The sequence below is a fragment of the Protobothrops mucrosquamatus genome, unplaced genomic scaffold (genome assembly GCF_001527695.2).
Source record: "Protobothrops mucrosquamatus isolate PMUCROS unplaced genomic scaffold, P.Mucros_1.0 scaffold_126, whole genome shotgun sequence".
Lineage (NCBI taxonomy): Eukaryota > Metazoa > Chordata > Lepidosauria > Squamata > Viperidae > Protobothrops > Protobothrops mucrosquamatus.
The window spans coordinates 226,607-246,889 of NW_015386202.1; the positions used below are offsets into that span (position 1 = coordinate 226,607).

Consider the following 20,283-nt stretch of genomic DNA (forward strand, 5'->3'; position numbering starts at 1 on the left):
TAAGTTTATGGCACTATTCCAAAAAAACCCCTCAAAAATACACTTTTCCCAAAAGGTTTCCACAATTTTGGCCACTACTGTATATCAATGAAACAGTTCTTAAGCAGGAATTGGATGTATAACCAGAGACTTGATGACCTCCAAGGTTCCTTCTAACTTTATTATTATTATTATTATTAGAATTAGCTCTGAATGTCTTTGTTTTTAAATGCAACACAGTGAAATATTGGGAAAACGTAGAGAGTGTAAAATAAAACACGTGATCTGTCTTTATAATTTATTAGTTAAAATTCATATTCTTATGTAAAGCAAAATATTTTCTGTGTATATCCTTCCATAAGTCTATAAGCAATGAATACAAATAATTTAGTTGAATCTGCTGTTTAAGCACATTTAAATAATTAATCAAACTACATTTGAACAAGACACGCAGTCTACCATAACACAGTTCCATCCTTGAGACCAGATTCTAAATACTGCTTCAAGTGTTTTTTTAAGTCTGCTTACTGTTATTTAATTTTTAAAAAATGTTATGTTGATGTTCCACATCTGAATAATTCCTAGTATTATTAGGAAAATAAATAGGCTGAAACAAAATACAAGGTGAAACAGGATGGTGAAATATGCCCCTATAAGTGGGTAATAAGAAATAGCACTGCAGACATTTCTGGTGTAGTTCAATTTTAATGTGATATTCCTTATTTTGCAACAGTAGATTAAGCAAAGTAACCTATTTTAAGAGCCACTTTGAAATCACATGTTTAATATTCATCATCTGGAGGAATTCCTAGCTCTTCATCTGTCCACAAAGAAGGATCTGGGTAAGGAAAGTGACCCTGTTAGGGAAAAATAGAAAGTTGAACATTTTAGGTTACTTTCCCAACAGAAAATTGTTTCACAGCCTTGAGTCAAGCACTTCTGCAAGCAGACAAAACCAGATAATCCCAGCTTTGGAGCATAGCTGTAATCCAATAATACTTCAGGGACACATAAAAGTTTATATACAGCTTTCTTCCCCTTCCAAATTCAGCCTCCCAACGTTGATTCTTTTTTTTAGAAACTGTCAAAAGCAGATCACTCAGTATGACAGAATTGGTGTTTTGAGAAAAAATAAAATAAATCTGAGTAGAATTTTGCATTCCAATTTTAGGATACCAAATAATCTTAAAAAGCCATATTCAGCATTATTAGAAGTATATCAATTCTCTAATTTGTCTTTAATTAAGAGTTCTCTCATTAAGATGTGATCTTGTTTAGTCAGTCTTGGTCTGAACAGGCTACATTACATACATTCTATGGAATGGGATTTTTGGCTGATTCCAATTAATCAATACTGCAAGTGTCTGAATATAGGATTACAAACAATTATTTAAATGTTCAAGTCTCTGAATCCTATCTGCTGAATTCTCCCATCAATAAAGATTAGCAAACACAATCCAAGCCATATTTAACAAACACCACAGAAGAAGCTCGAAGCCATCACTGTAGCAGATAGGAAGAATAAAACAAAATACTAGCTGGCATGGGAATAATAGTAAGGGGACATGCTGTGCAAGAGTTGGAAACACGCTTTGTCCAAGCTTTGGTATCTTGTACAAATTCCCAAAGAAGCAAGAAATAACCATGTATAATCAAGGACAAGACTGCTCTTTTCCTAAATCTAATACTGTTGGTAATACAATATGCAGGAAAAAGTAATCTTATGTGCACAAATCAATATAATAAATTACTTGTTTGCCATCTCTAAGAGAACAAGTACAAAGCACTCTTCAGCTGGTTGGGATTTTTTTCCTATATACTCCAGGTCACGGTTTCTTCTACTCTTATGTGTACTACATAAGTGATCCACATTTAATGACCACTCATTCAGTGACCACTCAAAGTTAAGATGGCACTGAACATGTAGTAGTTATGACTGTACCTCGTACAGGTAGTTCTTGATTTATAACAGTTCATTTAGTGACTGTTCAAAGTTACAACAGCACTGAAAAAAGTGACTTATGACCGTTTTTCATACTTACCCACTGCAGCATCCCCATGCTCATGTGATCAAAATTTGGATGCTTGGCAACTGACTCATACTTATGACAGTTGCAGTGTACAGGGTCAGGTGATCATCTTTTGCGACCTTCTTATAAGAAAATTAATGGGGAAGCCAGATTCACTGAACAACCACGTTACTAACATTTCAGTTAAAATAACCTTTCTCTGTTTGACTTCCAGAATTTTTGACAGACAAATAACAAGTCTTCAATATTGACAATTCTGGTTGAAGCTGACGACACTTGAATAGAACATCTAGATGGTTTAAGTTGGGGTAAACCTCACTAGACAGTCACTTGTCTGAAACGGTATAGGTTCTCCTGCTCGAGCAGGGGGCTGGACTAGAAGACCTCCAAGGTCCCTTCTAACTCTATTCTATTCNAAAACTGTCTTTAATGCCCTAAAAGTCCTCCTAAGAAAGACTGTTAATGAGGAATATATGAGATAAGGTTGGAGGTGCATAGGGGTGATGGTTATTAGCTTGATGCTCCAGATAAGATTAAGTAGACAACGTGTTCCACTAAGTGAGCTCCTAGTCTGGGCAGCAGGATTCTACAAAGCTCTTGCATCTTGAGAGATAGAACATGCTCCTGTGGTTCATGTGTGTTAAAATAAACATGTGACACAAGTGAAACAGAATGGCCTTTCACCCAGCCATTATCTATATATATATAAATAAAAATGTAAATGTTCGTTTGTTCAAAATCTTAAATCTCTGAAAGTTCTTCACCGATTGCTTTGAAATTTTGACACAACGTTGCATTCGAATACGAGCGTTTTTATATACCTATATTATATAGATGTCACACCTGTAACAGGTAAAAACATGCTTTTTTGACAAGCATTGTGAAATTAAACATATTACAAACGTGCGCTTTCTCTTTTCTTTCTTTTCCATTTAACCAGACTGAGCCACAGCAACGCATGGCCGGGTACAGCTAGTATCACAATATATTCTGTGTTAAGAAAGCTATTGCTTTGCAGTAGTTTCCAATTTAACAGCTCTTACCAGCACTTCATCTGAGTCATGCCAGAAGCGCCACAAAATCCAGAACCACATGAGACTACTGGCTGCTTCACCTATTATCACTGAGAACTGTGGTGGTTGTACAAATTGGCGGTAGTGACTATTAGCATGTATATCTTCACTTGCCCTGCAAGACAAATACAAAGCAGCGAGCAGTCCTTTAATCTCAGTTGTGTATGTTTAGCAGAATAACAAGGAAATTGCAAAATAAGGTACTGAATGCAGGATTTTACTAAATGGGAATCCCCACTGTACTGCTTCATGGGACAGATGAGAAAACAGAGTGGCATAAAGTAGCTTTCTGTGACAGATTTGACTGGAATTAAACAATTTCAATACAACATATTCTGTATTTTGCCATTTATAAGCACACACCCAAAACACAATGCCACATTTCTAAAATGCTTTTTAGAGCATTCAGTACATCATACATTAGCTAATTAATCTTTGCTACCACTTAAACATGGATTTGTATGTTTACTATGATGGAAGAGAGGAGAAAAAGGAGAGAATTTAGAGAAGAAGAAAGAACTATTTTACAAGTATTTACTTCTGAAAAAGGCACCAAAATAAACTTCTATAAAGAATATCCATTCCCATTTCACTGAGACAGTAAATGTTTCAGAACCTACTAAGTCTCACTTCCTTGTGCAAACCAAGGTCCTTCTTTTACTTTGTGGCTATCTTGGATGCATATAACTAGGCTTGATTGTTATTATCTGTGTGATAGGCAGATATATTTTCCTCCATAACTTTGGCAGAGAAACAATCACCACATATCTGACACCCAATACGTTTGTGCCTTTTAATATTCTTAATGAATGTATTTGTGTATGTGCACCTTCAAGTCCAATTTTGATTCCTGCCAATTGCCTGGACTAGTTCCTGAAGACATTTTGGCAAGGTTTTGCAGAAGTGGCTTGCCATTGCAGGCTCCCTAGAGCTGAGAGAGTGACTGGCTAAGGTCAACCAGCTGTCCTCGTGTCTAAGACAGGTCTAAGACTTCTGTTCTCCCGGTTTCTAGCTTAGTGCCTTAAACATGCACAAAACATGCACAAAGCTTTTTCATAGGAGAGTAAATTTTCCCTTCTTTCCAAGTTTGCATGTTTGCCGTCTACAATATATGTTTGGAATCTATCCTGTGGCTTTTTCCTTTCCCATCGGAAGTGTTAAAAATTAATCCCTTCAAATGCTTGCAAGAAACAAAAGAACGCATAAAGCAGCACACTGATCTCTAGTATCATTGTGTATAACTCTAGGCCTAGTATGTATGTGTTTGAATTTATTTATTTGAATTTATTAACTGTCACCTCCCTTTTTCAACAGGGCTGGGCTCAATATGTATTTATTTAGAGTCACTTCAGTGAGATGAACAGCATAGAAGCTTAATAAATTTATCTGAATTTATTAGCTGCCCAACTACAAGGGACTCAGGGCGGCATCTAACAGTCTTAGGAAATTAAAAAAAAATAGTAGCAAAATTTACTGAAAGTGGGAAACAAGATATTTGAAATATTGGGGGTGTATAGAATGGGGATGAAAGCAAGCTTGCTGAAATTTTGCTCTGAGAAAACCTCGAGGGCTTTTCTCAAAATTGTAGGGGGGAAGCCATGTTAGTCTATGGTGACAAAAAAATAATAACCAGGAGTCTAGTAGCACCTTTCCCAGTGAGTTTCTTAATAGAAAGTTTTAAAGATGCCTTTTAATATTCCTTAATGAAAGCCTTTATGCTTTACAAAATTTTAGAACAGAGTAGAATAACAGAGTTGGAAGGGACCTTGGAGGTCTTCTAGTCCAGGGGTCCCCAACCCCCGGTCTGTGGACCAGCACCGGTCCACAGCATGCCAGCAACTGGGCTGCACAAACAAGCAAAGCTCCATCCTCGGGATGCAGGGAGTATTCAAAACCACACCCTGTCTGGTCCACAGAAAAACCTTTCTCCATGGCACCGGTCCCTGGTGTCCAAAAGGTTGGGGATCTCTGTTCTAGTCCAACCCCTGCTTAGGCAGGAAACCCTATGCCATTTCAGACAAATGGCTGTCCAGTCTCTTCTTTAAAACTTCCAGTGTTGGAACATTCACAGCTTCTGGAGGCAGGTTGTTCCACTGGTTAATTGTTCTAACTGTCAGGAAGTTTCTCCTTAGTTCTAAGTTGCTTCTTTCCTTGGTTAGTTTCCATCCATTGCTTCTTGTCCTGCCTTCAGGTGCTTTAGAGCAGCGGTTCTCAACCTGTGGGTCGGGACCCCATTTGGGGTCGATCGATCATTTCACGGGGGTCGCCAAGCAAGGCTGTGCGCCATTTTTTTTGTCCGCCATTTTTTCCCCTTTTCCGGCGGGTGCCTTACCTCCCTTGGGCTGGGCCAGCTGGTGGTCGGCCTGCTCCGTCTCTGCTGCTTGCCAGCTACGCCTCGGCTGGCGCAGGGGGCGGAACCACACATGCGCGGCACTCCCGGGCAGGGAAAGTCCTCGACTTACAACCGGTTGAGTAGTCCTTGACTTACGACCGGTTTAGTCCTCGACTTATGATCGGTTTAGTCCTCGACTTACGACCGGTTTAGTCCTCGACTTACGACCGGTTGGGGGTCACGGCATTAAAAAGGTTGAGAACCACTGCTTTAGAGAATAGCTTGACTCCCTCTTCTTTGGGGCAGCCCCTGAGATATTGGAACACTGCTATCATGTCCCCCCTCGTCCTTCTCTTCATTAAACTAGACATACCCAATTCCAGCAACCGGTCCTTATAGGTGATAACCCACAGTCCCCTAATCATCTTCGTTGCTCTTCTCTGTACTCTTTCTAGAGCAGGGGTCTTCAAACTTGGCCCTTTGGTGACTTGTGGACTTCAACTCCCAGAATTCCTCGGCCAGCGTGCCTGGCTGAGGAATTCTGGGAGTTGAAGTCCACAAGTCATCAAAGGGCCAAGTTTGAAGACCCCTGCCGTAGTTAATTGTGAATCTGCCTTTGCGCCTCGGGAAAGCTTATTATGCCTTTTGATGAAGTGTGCTCGCTGGGAAAGGGGCTACCAGAGCCCCGATTTTTCCCTACAGCAGAAAGATGAGCTCAGGCAGCTCCACGTTCCACCCCAACCAACTCACCCGGACACGCCCGGGCCCAGCCTTTTCCCTTCTCCCACCTGCCCCAACCCCCGGGCTCGCCAAGCTGCCTCACTCACCGCCGCACTCCCGGGCGTGGGCCCAGCTTGCCTCCGGCGCGCACGAGTCGACTCAGCAAGCTCAGCCGTCCCGCCGTTCGGCACAGAGGCCCGGCCATCCCGGAGGCCGCTGAGACCTCCACCAAGGTTATTTACGGTTGCCGGGTTGGCGGAAGCTCCCGGTAACCCGCGCTCTGATTGGCTGGAAGGTTTGCCTGTCTTTAGCGCGCTCCAATGGGAGCCCCGGAATAGTTCCTCTGACGGAACTGGACACGGGTTCTTTTAGAGCAGGGGTAGTCAACCTTGGCTCTTTTATGACTCGTGGACTTCAACTCCCAGAATTCCTGAGCCAGCTGTGCTGGCTCAGGAATTCTGGGAGTTGAAGTCCACGAGTCATAAAAGAGCCAAGGTTGACTACTCCTGTTTTAGAGTCTGGTCCAGGAAAAAAAAAGAGGGTCGTGTTTGGTTATCGCTCCCAAGTTATCCGCGGAGTGGAACCGGAACATTAACTGATAAAAAAATAAAGCAAAATTCTCCCAAGCTGGGCTAGATTCCTGGAACTGCATGGACACAGAACTCCCATGAAATCTACATCAAAGTCCAAGTAGTTTTATTGCAAATAATTTTTAAAAAGCCACCTCCTATCACTTTTTAAAAAAATACAATTTCAATTTAGCCCTGGTACTTCCTCCCATCCCACCGCTAACTCAGTCCTATTGTGCTTTGCTCTTCTGAGATCCGTCGAGGCTGACTGCTGCGGGCGGGACATGTTGCAAACATGCAGCAGAGGGTTGTCCTCCCTAATAGAGATGGCTAGAAATGGTTTAGTCCAGGGGTAAGCAACCTCGTCTCTTTTAGGACTCGTGGCTGGCTCAGGAATTCTGGGAGTTGAAGTCCACGAGTCATAAAAGAGCCGAGGTTGCCTACCCCTGGTTCAGTCTGTGGTGCCTGGTGGTTGCTAGGCAGCGAGGTGGTGGTTTGGATTCCGGTGAGTCAGGAGACAGGCAGAGGAAAGGGGTGACCGGGAGCAGCAGCCTACAAGAAGAAGGTGGGAGGCCTGTGCAAATATGATGGGTGAACAGTAAGTACAGCAGAACGAGATACTGCTCTGTTTCTTAGAAATTAAAAAGACAGATATATCATTGTTATGGATAGGGAAACTTCCCAGTAGAAACTTCCCAGTAGTATTATCATTTGCTTTTTTTGTGTGTTTTTGTGTTTATATGGTTAGCCTGGAGGATGAAACATGCAGGAACTGGGTATTGTCTAGTACAGGGGTTCTCAACCTTGGCAACTTTAAGACTTGTGGACTTCAACTCCCAGAATTCCTCAGCCAGCTTTGCTGGCTGAGGAATTCTGGGAGTTGAAGTCCACAAGTCTTAAAGTTGCCAAGGTTGAGAACCCCTGGTCTAGTACTCTAACCAAGAGAAGGACTAGGAGTTACTTGAGAGCAGTCTTCCAATATTTGAGGAGCTGTCACAGACAGGAGGGGGTTGCCCTAGTCTCCAAAACACCTAAGGGCAAGACAAGAAGATGGAAACTTATTTAGGAGAGTTCCAACCTAGAACTAAGGAGAAATTTCCTGACAGTGAGAATAATTAAACAATGGAATGGCTTGCCTCCAGAAGTTGTGGGTGCTCCCATCGCTGGAGGTTTTCAAGAAGATATTAGGCAACCATTTGTCTGGAATGGTGGTATAAGGATGGTGGTATAAGGATCTTGTTTGAGCAGAGAGTTGGAGCAGAAGACCTCCAGGGTCCCTTCCAATTCTGTTATACGGTTACTGTCTTAGCTAGCTAGTTAGTTGGCATGTTTGTATATTTTGAAATTATTTTGGGTGGCTTTTCAAAATCGATGTCTAAGTGTTTTTATCTTTAAATGGAAGTTACTTTGGGTAATCTACTTATAGGCCCTGATTTCCTTGTGGAAGAGATGGTTATGGATTATGGCATCGGTAGCACCCATGACCATCAATGACTACTCTACAGTGATTCTAAAAACATCCAGACAGGTGCCTTTAGAAGCTTTTAAACAAGACATGATAATGAACGATATCCCCCTGCTATTGACTCAGAGCAGTCATGCCCCTGACTCTAAGGTTCCACTTATTTGATTGATGGTTGTTGATTGATGAATGGAGCAGTCCTAACAAAGAATCAAGTGACAGATTCAGAAACAGCCTATGAGCTTCAGCTGCTCAGGACAAGAATTTCCAAACACAAGGAAATTAATTACAATAGTTTCAGAGAATGTGTAGAGGTGCACAGTTCTGATCTCCCTCTTGAGGGCCAGCAGATTCAAGGCTGACCATCCATGTTTCAGCATTTACCAATGGCAAGAAGTTTTATATCTGTGCTGCATGAATGCACCAGATTTAAACCAATAGCCTTCTGTTCTGGCTCCCTAACTTGAAAATAAAACAGTATATAAAATCTTAGTGTCTTGTGGCAACGGATTTCAAAAGTTTATTTTATCATTCTATGTTTTATAATTTATATAAATTAATCCAAAAGAGACAATTGTTTATCACTATTGGTATTACAAGTTACCTAACTTTTTTGGTATTCGAAATGCTTTATAGGAATTCTTTCTTTTTTGGAAGAAGAAAAAAAAGCATGTGAATGCTTTTTACATTTGTAGAGAAATTATTTGGGGAAATCGGGAGAGTTTATACTAATACAAATAGGAAATTTAGGAAAATCAGAAAGCAGTGATTTGGATTTAATCTTAAATTAAGCAGAGAGAAATGTGTACAAAATAAGTTACATTTAAGTTAAATTCCACAAATTTCAACAGCCCTTGACTAAGCCTGGATTCATCCCACTGTTGGAAGCAAAAACATTGTGCAACTACTTAAAACATTGATGAAATGTTTATGCGTTTACAAATGTGTCATTAATTGTTATTTTCTGTGATTAATGTTTGTGATCTAGGATGCCTCATCTCTGTCACACTATTGTACCATTATTGGCTGGCATTCATGAACACAATGTGATTTTTGTCGTGTACACTTCAGAATGTAATCCTTCCAATCCACATATCATGAAAGAACTTCTGATAAAAACTCTATATTCACTGGGTAGCAGACTAATGGATTCCATGTTCAATATCATCTGGTGTTCCAGCAAGGTAATGAAAAAGTTATGAAAGGGAACAAAAGAACTATTTCACTCTAGAGTGCTTCCACATAATGAAGTTTGTGTTGATTAGCACTCCAAATTAAAGCAATGCTATTTGTTAGTGCAGGGAGAAGGGGGCCTCCGTTTAAAAAAGATTTTCAAAATATAGCAACATTTATTCAACGGAGTAATGTTTGAAAGATGCAATGTTATAATAGCATTTCTGTTTTGATCCATTGAAGAGACAACCCATTTCTTCTCCAGGTGTTAAAATGGCAGAATGAATTGGTAGAATGTTCCCTCACCAACATCATGGATGCAGCTTCTTGGATCAGAACTCTGCAAATGAATAGCATGGCGAAAGCCAGTGCTTGGAATGCCATTGAAGAAGCAATAGAGGATCCCAGCTGCCAAGCAATATATCTGTTCACCAGCGGTTTGCCCGAAGGCTCTGTGGAAGAAATCTGTAGGCGCCTGAAAGAGACAAAGCAATTGTGTCCAGTGCATATTGTGCAATTGGTAGAAAATGGAGAGGACAATAAAATTAGCTGTCAAAAGCTATTGGTGAACGTAGCCAAGATGTCTGGTGGTTCTTTCCAAGCTATTGATGGAGCTTCCTGTGAGGTAAAATGACAAATGTCATTTTGAATCTGACCACTTGATTTGAGGGATAACTACTGTGACTCTTTGGTTAGCCAAAGAAAAGTAGTCTGATTTTGTTAAACTATATTCATTTGATCACATGAACATTCAGTCTGTTGAGTTACTTTTACAAAGGCTCATTTTTTTCCTTCACTGATTTATTTTAATGCCTTTATGAGGCATCCATCTCACAGCAGTTTTAAAGAACAAAAATAACCTTTATTAAAGTAGAAATTAAAATCAAAATTAATGAAACATTGTAAAAGCTATAAAATTCATATTTAATACAAACTGTGTATATTAAAAGGTAGAAGGAAAAGAGGACAAAAATGGTAATACTGTAGGAAGCTCTGGTTGAAGAAGTAAGTCTTTAGTAGGCACCTATGAATCATGATAGAAAATTCTTCATAAGCATCAGGGAGTTAACGGAGAGCATTCAGACATACTGAAAAGAAGAATTGTCTCGCCATTCATAGTATGACACTTTGATATTCTTAGTCATGAAGAAATGAACAATCTGTAAATCAACACATGAAATCAAATTGTTGGAAAGGACCCAAATACTGTGTAGTTTTACCAGTCTAAATTCCCCGAAGAATGTCAAATTATTGCTCTCTAATTTCTTCCATCCTTTTAGGATAAGACTGGCTGTAATTTAGGTTTTCATCATCCTGGTAGCATCGGCAATCATCTCAGCTTCCCTCCACTGACAGATCATTGCACAAAACTGTAAGTTTAGGCACCAATGAATTTTAATGTTATTATTAATCATTTTACCAATGTTGGAATAAAGATGTAAGTGCCAATAAGGCTGATACTTATTATTAATCCATTTATATCAGTAATCCCAATTCTCTGGTGAGCAATCTTGCACTTCCTAATGCCTGTTGGTTTCCTCTCTTACAGGTTTCCTTTGGGCACATGGAGTCCAGATACTTGTAACACGTGTTTAAGAAGTTCCATGCAAGAGAATTTAGGAGATTGTTCCACAAACAGCCATCATTTGCTGAGAGGGATTCGAGTCCTTGCCAGAAAACAGACAGATGGCTATTACTATCTTAGTCATATTGTCCAAAAGGTGAAGGTAAGCTTTTTTGCCTGAATTAGTAATTTTTCACTAATCATCTCAATATACTGTATAATGGGTTGAGGATCTATAGATGTTGCTCTATTGACTTCTTCCACCATTGGTTTTGTATGTGCTGTTGGGCTGAAACAGGTAGATCGTAAGTGGGTTTCATCACACCTGATTTTTAAAAAGACTGGGAAATTTTCCCATGTCAGCCAGACTTGATGGTCCATTTGGCTTGTGTCTTATACAAAAGTACCATTTTATAGGTGTCTCTTTGAACCAGGGTGGTGTGATTTTAAAGGTTATGAATTAGCCATTATCTTACGGCACAACTTTCCTCATAGGGCTGTCACTATGGAAATCAAATTGGAAATGGGAGTGCTGTGTGTACAGTCTGGAGTTTCTGGGATAGGACCATACAAATACATATTATAAAAGCTTTGGGGGACTGTATTTGTATTAAAGGCCAGGCTAAACAAAGCTTCTGCTACTATGGAAGAAGGTGCAGCAGGAAAGTTGCACATTGTCTCTTCCTTGAGCTGCCATGGGCCATTCATGAGAAATAATCTGTCTGAAAAGACTGCAGGATAAAGTTATTTGCCGAGGCTCTGGTGAAATATCATCTACGGTACTCTGTTTACGTTTATTCCGTTTGATGGTTCTGTTGTGCTGTGCAAACCACTTTAAGAATAATGTACTGTAAAGAACAAGACAAACTTAGTGTCTTTGAAATGGAAATATAGACATGTCTATATATTGGAGACGTGTGCTTCAAAATGAAGATGGTGAATATAAGATGACTCTATACAGATTTAGGGGGCACGATGACTCAGCGGTTAAAGATGCTGGAAAGCCGACAGCCCGGGTTCAAGACCCGAGTGCTGCATGACAGGGTGAGCTCCCGTTACTTGCCTCAGCTTCTGCCTCCCTAGCAGTTCGAAAGCATGCAAATGTAAGTGGATAAATAGGTGCCACTTCAGTGGGAAGGTAACCATGTTCTGTGTGCCTCAGCGTATAGTCATGCTGGCCACATGACCATGGAAGTGGCAATGCTAAGAAAGGCGATGAGCATTGCCCCCTAGAGTTGGACATAACTGGACAGGGGAAACCTTTACTTTTATACAGGTTTACAGGGCAGGATTTCTGGCTTCATTTCACAGGATTCCAATGAACATGTTCTAGTTGAGTTTGAAAGATGCCAGCGATCACGGACAGGTAAGACTCCATTTCGAAGGCAAGAAATGCCTCTGTATGACATTATCCATTACGATGATGCCAGGTGGCAGCCATTATCTGCAGGAGATGGGACCCTTGCTCCATGGGAGAAGAACGGCAGACGATATGGCCCAGGCATCGTTCTCCAAGTAGCAGAAACCAGGCCAGATTATTCAGGTATGGCTTAATTTGCCCTCTTTCCATTAAACATCTATTGCATTTTTACAATCCTTGCTCAGAAGACAAAGGGATACCACACTTGCCTCCTTTCAAAAGGGGAGGGGTGTGCTTGGAAAAATAAAGTAGAGGGAGGAGGGGAAATGGGGCTGCAACTGCTACTTTCCCTCCTTTTAATCTTCCACGCAGCCATCCAAAATGCATTAGGTTTATAAGGGCATTCACAAAAGGATGGCGGTGTTTCTTTGCAAATATTACATGGATTTTAGAATAGTCAACTGACTTTTCTTCTTATTATTATTACTACATGTAATTAAACATTTAATTATAAAAAATATCCTTAAATAGAAAATACCAGTGTTAACAACAATTATGCTCTAAAATAGTGGCAGATAGTCTCCCCCACCAGGGCAAAACTACTCAGCCTGTTTCTTGTTGGGGAGAAAGAATTAGCAAGTTAATGACTAAAACGGTTGACGTAAAACTTGTGAAAACTTAATCAGTTCTGAAGGACACCCCCCCCTTCCCTCCAAATTGCCCATTTATTCTGGTGACACAATTTTGGGTAGAAAAAAAAATGTTACAGTACAAGACGGTTGCCTATCCCTGGTTGCCTATCCTCCTTTAAAAGACTTCCATAGGGAAGCCTGCCAACTGAAACAAGAATCCACAGAGGAGCAATTATCTACTGATAGCGGTGGCTGGAGCCACCCCTAGCATAGCAATGAGACAGATGTTGTTTCCTTCTGAAATATGGCTCCCTTTGTGTTTCCCTTTACAGCTTTTCAAAATAGCAAAGTGCTGATTAACTTCTGGAATGGCCAGACCAAGACAATATCAGCAGATGTTGCTGTGAGGATCCCTCTTTTGTTGTATGAGCGCATTGTTCTTGAGCTTCAGATGCCATTGACAGCCAGGCAGCTGTTGGTGGAGCAGAATCCAGATTATCCTTCTGTTGTGCCACCTGGATACCGAGCTTCTGAACCTTGCAGGCAAAACTATTTGCCTTGGATGCCTTGGCCTCAGACTCCAAAGATCCATTGTATTGGTGTCTGTGGTAGCAATACTCATTTTTCTCCTTGGTCTTTCTGCTGTCCACTACAGAATCATAGTATAAGTTCAACATGGGCAGACGATACTTTGATACCAAGAGTCAGCCCATCAAAAGAGGAGTTGAGCAAGAAATTAGAAGACCAATTTTCAAAAGGCAAACCTCCCACTTTGGAAAATGATAAGGATGCAAAAGAAGATAGCAGCAAACTAAAGAAGGAAACAGATTTAGCAGATGCAAAATCTTGGGAAGAGAAGGAAATCCAAGTTGTAGAACCCAGTAAGGTACAAGATTATGTTGATTAGCTTATAGCTCACATCTCTGGCAAGAAATCTCCCCATGCCCTATTCCCCAAAGCAATCATAAGCTATTGCCAAATGTTGTTAAAAAAAATTCCTAAGCTGAACATCATGGGACAGTTAAGTATTTCCATCCTTATCATCTTTACTGTATTCAGTGGGACTTTTTTCTTGATTTTTGGTAGGACCAGAAAGCGATGGATTCGGAAGATACCATAAACAATACTGGCACCGTGGTTGATATAGCGACCAATACAGGCAAATGGACAACTCAACAAAAACAGAAATGTGTGTAACTATATTAAAAGAGATGTGGGGTGTTTTGGTGACTTGCTGATAGACATTGAAACTAATGTATCAGCATATTTTACCTTAATCTTTTGGGCACATCTTTCTGCTCATAATAAAGAGGAGGTCAGGAGATCTGGTGATGTCACTGATCAGCAGAAGGGCCTCTATTGCCCTCTCTCAGGAGAACAGTATTTTTGTGTATCTGGTATGAATGAGGCTCCAGGGATCCCTCTTTCTTTGGATTTGTACATGTACAATATTGCCATGGCTACATCGCATATTGTGTCGTTATGATACAGATGTGATTCTTTGTACTCATTTTCTTTTCTGATGAATTCTAAGTGCGATTATCCTTGAGAAAAAGGTTATTGTCCTTAACCTCAATGTTTTTAGAGACAACAAGCGAAGGAAATTGCATTAAAAACATAGAACATAGAAGAACAATCGATAGAAGAATCCTCATTTTTTTAAAAAAAGGGGGAACTACATTAAAGAGATCACTGTAAGCAAGGGTGAGGGACACATGTCCTTCAATTATCAACTAAATCCTGAGATAGCAAAACCAAAGAGGAGGAATACTGGTGGTTGCACCAGAGTAATATCTGAGGAGCCAGATTTTTCATTTCTTCAGAGACATCAACCACATAAAAGGAATGTAACTTAGGCCAAGTAGCCATCTATAGCTACATGATGTTTCCCCTTTTCAAATCAATGTCTTCATCATATCTATACCATTATTATTATTTACCTCTGCAATGAATGTAATTATCTCATATAACAGGTTTTTTACAGCCCAACCTGAGTGGATCTTTAACCCAGCTTTCCCAAAGAAATACTTCTCAGAAAACTTACTTTGCTAACAATTCCAAACTCCAGGATAAGCTTGACTGGGTGGACAGGTCACTGAAGAAAGATCGTTTAGCTATTGAATCTGTTTTGCACATGAGAAGGAGCTACAGTGCACCATCATCTGGACAGGTGAGAATATTCCTCCTCTCATCTATATAATATTACAGGAAAAGGCAGCTTTTGAAGACCACAGTTGTGCGTAGTTCATTTATGAAGTACTAGGCCTAAACCAGTGATGGCAAACCTTTTAGAGACTGAGTGCCCAAACTGCAACCCAAAACCCACTTATTTATCACCGGGTGCCAGGTGGGCGTGGCCCACTGGGTGGGCGTGGCTGCGGTGGTCATGGCAGACTGGGTGGGTGTGGCCAAGGTGGGCGTGGTCAGCTTGATGTTGCTTGTGGGGAGGGATGCCTGTAGGGGCCGGGAAGGGTTGGGGGAGATCCAGGGGGTCTCTGGCAGGTGGGGCAGTGGGCAGGAGGCTCGTCCTGTGGGGTGAGGCGAGACAAGACAAGGCAGGGCGGGGGGGAGGGAAACCAGCCGTGCTGGGATGCACCCGGCCACGTGAGACCTCGGTGAGTTAGCGGGTGGCTGATTGAAGAGGGACGGTTGCCATCTCTGGGGCATGGCGCGCGTGCCCACAGAGAGGGCTCTGAGTGCCGCCTCTGGCACACATGCCATAGGTTCATCACCACTGGCCTAAACCGTCTGAGGGAAAACTCAGCTTTGCTTTGAGGTGAAAACTAACAGACAGACTTGGAAAAAACTTACCCTGATATAAAGGGATCTTTTTTTCCAGAGATTAATAGAGAAGGAAGCCCCTTGGGATGGTCCCAGAGATGTGGATGCCAACTCAGCTAAGATAAACTTCAAATGGCAAAAGTGGGAGCAGAGACAGCTTAAGAAAGAGCAACAACAACAGGAAAGCCATCACAAAAGAGAGATGCGGCTTGAAAATAAGAGGTAATGGAGTGCTGTACCCCCCCCCCCCCCAGATTGGTTAGAAGAGAATAAACTGAAGCTACAGAGTTCTTCTGTGACTTTTGCTTTCAGTTCTTATTACTTATGGGAGATAATATTCTTTACAAATAGAATGTTCTTGCTTCAGCCACAAAATAAGAGATTAAGTTCCACCTGTGTCAAAAACTTGAGATCTCGTAGTCCTCATTGTAAAAATCGAAATAGTATTTATCACACATCATTCACATGTCGATAAAATATATGAAAATGGATCATAATTGTTAAAAGAAATAGTAACAATTCCTTTTTTCAATTGCCGTCCATGAACAAAGTTATTATGATTCTGGTGATGTTAAGATTTCATCTGTTCCTATTTAGTATTTTCCTATGTATGCTTTCCCTGGGATTGTATGAACCCTGACCATGTGAAAAATTAAACATGCCTAATTATGTTTTCTGAAATGATCTCATATAAGCCTAACTCTACAAAGGCTTGCAAACTTAAAATGTGAATTCAGAAATAAAGTTTTGATGCTCATTGTTTTATTTAGCATGCTGGGATGTGCTTATAAAGAAATAGGGTCTATTTAAAAAAAAACCAAACAGGTTAAAAACTGAGCTCATTCTTTAAACAGGCAGCAGTTTCTCCAGTGGACACTGCAAGGCTCACAAAAGCTGCAGGAGCAGAGTGACAGGGCTGAGCAGCATCTGGAGCAGCTGCGAGAGGCAACAGCAGAGAGGAGAAGGCAGGAGTCCCATTTGTGGGAAGAAGAAGGAAAGAAAGAGAACCAAAGGAAGGAATTCTTAAAGGCACAGCACAAGCAGAGGGAGAAGCAGCTGGCAAAATATAATCAAATGATTGATGACCAGGAAAAAAAGAGGCTGGTGAGAGCATGAGTCTGTTCTACTTTCCTCTTTTCCAAATTTCTGAAAAAATTCTTCGTACCGGGGGGGGGGGGGAATAGGGGAGATGAGGCATTATCAGGAAGAGTTGCCACCTCCGCCCAAGAAAATGTAACTTTCTGCTGAGATAAATGTTATGAGGTAAACATATGGCAGATCAGAGTCATTTGCATGGATTATTCTGACTGCATTTGAGGGCTCAAAAGTTGAAAGTGGGATGGATTTCAAATGTAGGAAAGAAATTAAATAGATTTTAGATTTTAGATTTTTTTAGATTTTATTAAATTTATTAAATTTATTTAAAGAAGCAAGTGTTTTCTTCATTTTTAATCAGAATTTCTGCTCAGAACCCTATGCTTGGAAATGTTGAGGGTTAATTATTCAGAATTAAGCAAATTTCATGTGTGTGTGTGTGTGTGTGTGTATACCCACACATGCACATACCGTATATACAACTACAAATATGTATATAAATTAAACTCTTAATTCTTGTGAACTTTAACTGGACAAAATAGTGCAACGTAGAGCAACAATTTTTGAACCAAGCTACCCTAAATTAACCAATGGATTAATTTAAAGAATACATCCAAAATCCAGGACCCATGACTCCCAAGGGATTGAAATTTGAGAAAGTTGTGGCTGCTTCAATGCTACAGGCTGCTGCTGGGCTGCTACTGCAGTCAAGTAATCTTCATTTTCAGTGACAGTTTCCAAGCCAATCTCATAGCACCTGCTGGGGATAAACCCCTTCTGGGTAGGGAAAGGAAAAGGAGGAAGGAAAGGAGGAACAGCGAGGTAAGTGTAATCAAAATCCTGCTTAATTACTACTCCAAAGCATACCTTATTACTGAAATTTGCTACTCTATATATTCTAGCAGCATTTGAATTAGTTGGAACTTTGAAGCAACTTGGCCAATTTGGGGGAAGTTGTCTTCTTCACGAGTTAAAACTTTCATGCTACATTTTCTTTCATTTATTTTTCTTTCAGTGATTTTTTTTAGATTTTTATCCTGCCTTTTTTTCATATGCAAATCAATGTGGCAAGCATATCAATACTCCTTCCTCTTTTCCACAACAACAGCAGGGATTATGTGAGATTAGTTGGACTGAGAGAGTGACTGGCCGAAGTCAACCAGTCAGCTTTCATGCCTAACATAGGACCAGAATTCACAGTCTCCGGGTTTCTAGACCGTAACCACACCAAACGGGCTCTCATAGAATCGCATTACTATTTTGTTAACAAGTTTGATGCAATAAAATGTCTTCGCAAAGAAGAATTGGTAGAAGAGCTGTAAACATGCAGAATAATCAAGTAATTTTATCTTCTTTTTCTATAGGCACTTCTCAGGAATAGAAAAGAAGTCATGCAAAAGAATGCAGAAATTGCCCTGAAGGAACAGGAGGCAGAAAATAAGAAGAAGGAAGCTGCCAATTGCCAGGGGTTCCAAAAGCGAGAGCAGATTTTACAGAATAAAGAAAAGGAGAGGCAGATGCAGAAAGGACTCCTACAGTATCTCAGGGAACAGGACCTCTTACTGCTCCGTGCTTCTATGCTACCATAGAATAAAGCAATTTCTGCAGCCAAGGCACTAAGAGTGTTCACAGATAATACCTTGTGAAATGGTTCTTCTGAGTCGGAAGCTGAGTGCTTACCTGAGAACTGGAGATGGTGTAGCAAATGATCACTGCTTATCATCCTTGTTTTCATTTTCATCTTAGTTATGTTCAAGCCACTTTTTCTGATTTTCATATTTCATTTCAATTATGCTTCAGCTTATTTCTTGAGAAACTGCAAAACTTCCTGGTCTTTCCAATACTCCCAGAAGCACCTTTGAAATGTATACTAAACTTAGAAGTGGGATTGCGCCAACCTCTTGAAATGTGGTCATGTCCACAAATGTATCCCAATATATTAAAAAAAAAACCTTCAGATTTATTTAACTAGATCAAAATTTGCTGTCAATACAGTTTAACTATTTTCTCCTTTTTAAAATTCTTCGGGGAAAAAGGATCATATGAGCATGTGCAGGTAGAGTTTTTAAAAATGTATTTCCTTTTCCATTCTCACATTACATTAAAGTTCTTTCTCCCCTTCAGATTATCCTTTTAATCATCAAGATATTTTAAAATAACTTGGCTGGAATAAAACTGGGTGATTAAAAGATATTCACTTCCAATCACTAAGTGCATTAAGCAGCGTTAAGCTTATTTCACCCTCTCTCAGCCAAACAGCAGATAAAAGGGAAGGATAACCTTAAAATGTACTAAAATTAACAGTGTATGCCAGGCCATATGCTTGATGTTAACCTACAAAGTTCTTAATGGTTTGGGATTAGAAGCACCTAATGGACTAATTTCATCACCAGTCAAGACATTAGTCTAATGCTCCTGCATTTTGGAGATTACTCAAGCTCTTATTGGCAACAAGGGTTTACGCTGCCTTCTGAGTTGGAATTGCCTTCATTGTTACAGATCTCTAATGATGTTCATCTTGTTCTCTATTTTGTAGGCTAAAAGTAAAATCTGCTCTGCTGCAATGACACAACTGTCAGGGAAGAACATGCTATAATAATAATAATAATAATAATAATAATAATAATAATAATAATAATAATAATAACAACAACAACAACAACAACAACAACAACAATAATAATAAAGTTGGAAGGGACCTTGGAGGTCATCTAGTCCAACCCCCTGCTCAGGCAGGAAACACTATACCATTTCAGATAAATGGCTGTCCAGTCTCTTCTTAAAAACTTCCAGTGTTGGAGCATTCACTGCTTCTAGAGGCAGGTTGTTCCACTGGTTAATTGTTCTAACTGTCAGGAAGTTTTTTCTTAGTTCTAAGTTGCTTCTCTCTTTGGTTAGTTTCCATCCATTGCTTCTTGTCTTGCCTTCAGGCGCTTTGGAAAATAGCTTGACTCCCTCCTTGTGAGCAGGATCACCACACACACAGAATTCTACACCAATAAGATTGACCATGAGCAACAAGACAAAGCCCTATCCCTAATTCTATAGGCCAGTATTCCTCCGTTTCAGTAACTTTACAGAATTCCCCAGCCAGCATTGAGAGTTTCCTAGTAATTAGGTGAAACTGTACTGCTCTGGTTGTTGTCTCTCTTATGGGTAATAATAGTCTGGATTTACCAGCGTGTACTTCGGGCCTTTTGAGTAGTTTCCTGAAAGCCCAAATTCAGATTAAGGACCTCTAATATGATTACTCCCCTAAGAAACTTTTAGTTGTGCACTGTTACAATAAAGCCACCTTTCCCCAAATTTCTTTTATACTGTTTTCATTGTAGATTTGTGTTCATTTTGACTTTTTAGGGGAAGTGCAATGGTAAAAAAAAGTTTAGGAATCCCTTTTCTAGGGCCCCCAAGCTGTGTATCTGTGTTGTTAATGTTTGCAGTGCAGTTTACTATATTAATCTTATTTTCATGGGTGCACATTTTTAGGTTTCTATTGTCCACCTGAAATGCCCA

At 40.2% G+C, this 20,283-nt stretch overlaps 2 protein-coding genes across 2 annotated transcripts; one reads left to right on the forward strand and one right to left on the reverse strand.

Moving 5' to 3' along the window:
- Positions 1 to 264: 264 nt before the first annotated feature.
- Positions 265 to 6,401, reverse strand: NDUFB2 (NADH:ubiquinone oxidoreductase subunit B2). The gene is made up of 3 exons (XM_015817330.1): positions 6,242 to 6,401; positions 3,053 to 3,197; positions 265 to 836 (listed from the first exon to the last, which is right to left on the reverse strand). Exons 1-3 carry the CDS (start codon positions 6,337 to 6,339, stop codon positions 762 to 764), a joined length of 318 nt encoding a protein of 105 aa, XP_015672816.1. The 5' UTR covers positions 6,340 to 6,401; the 3' UTR covers positions 265 to 761.
- Positions 6,402 to 7,223: 822 nt separating this feature from the next.
- Positions 7,224 to 18,767, forward strand: LOC107288597. Its single transcript, XM_015817233.1, has 12 exons — positions 7,224 to 7,301; positions 9,154 to 9,349; positions 9,604 to 9,963; positions 10,619 to 10,710; positions 10,888 to 11,065; positions 12,214 to 12,445; positions 13,227 to 13,780; positions 13,981 to 14,083; positions 14,868 to 15,064; positions 15,734 to 15,897; positions 16,530 to 16,779; positions 18,135 to 18,767. Exons 1-12 carry the CDS (start codon positions 7,288 to 7,290, stop codon positions 18,357 to 18,359), a joined length of 2,565 nt encoding a protein of 854 aa, XP_015672719.1. The 5' UTR covers positions 7,224 to 7,287; the 3' UTR covers positions 18,360 to 18,767.
- Positions 18,768 to 20,283: the final 1,516 nt, after the last annotated feature.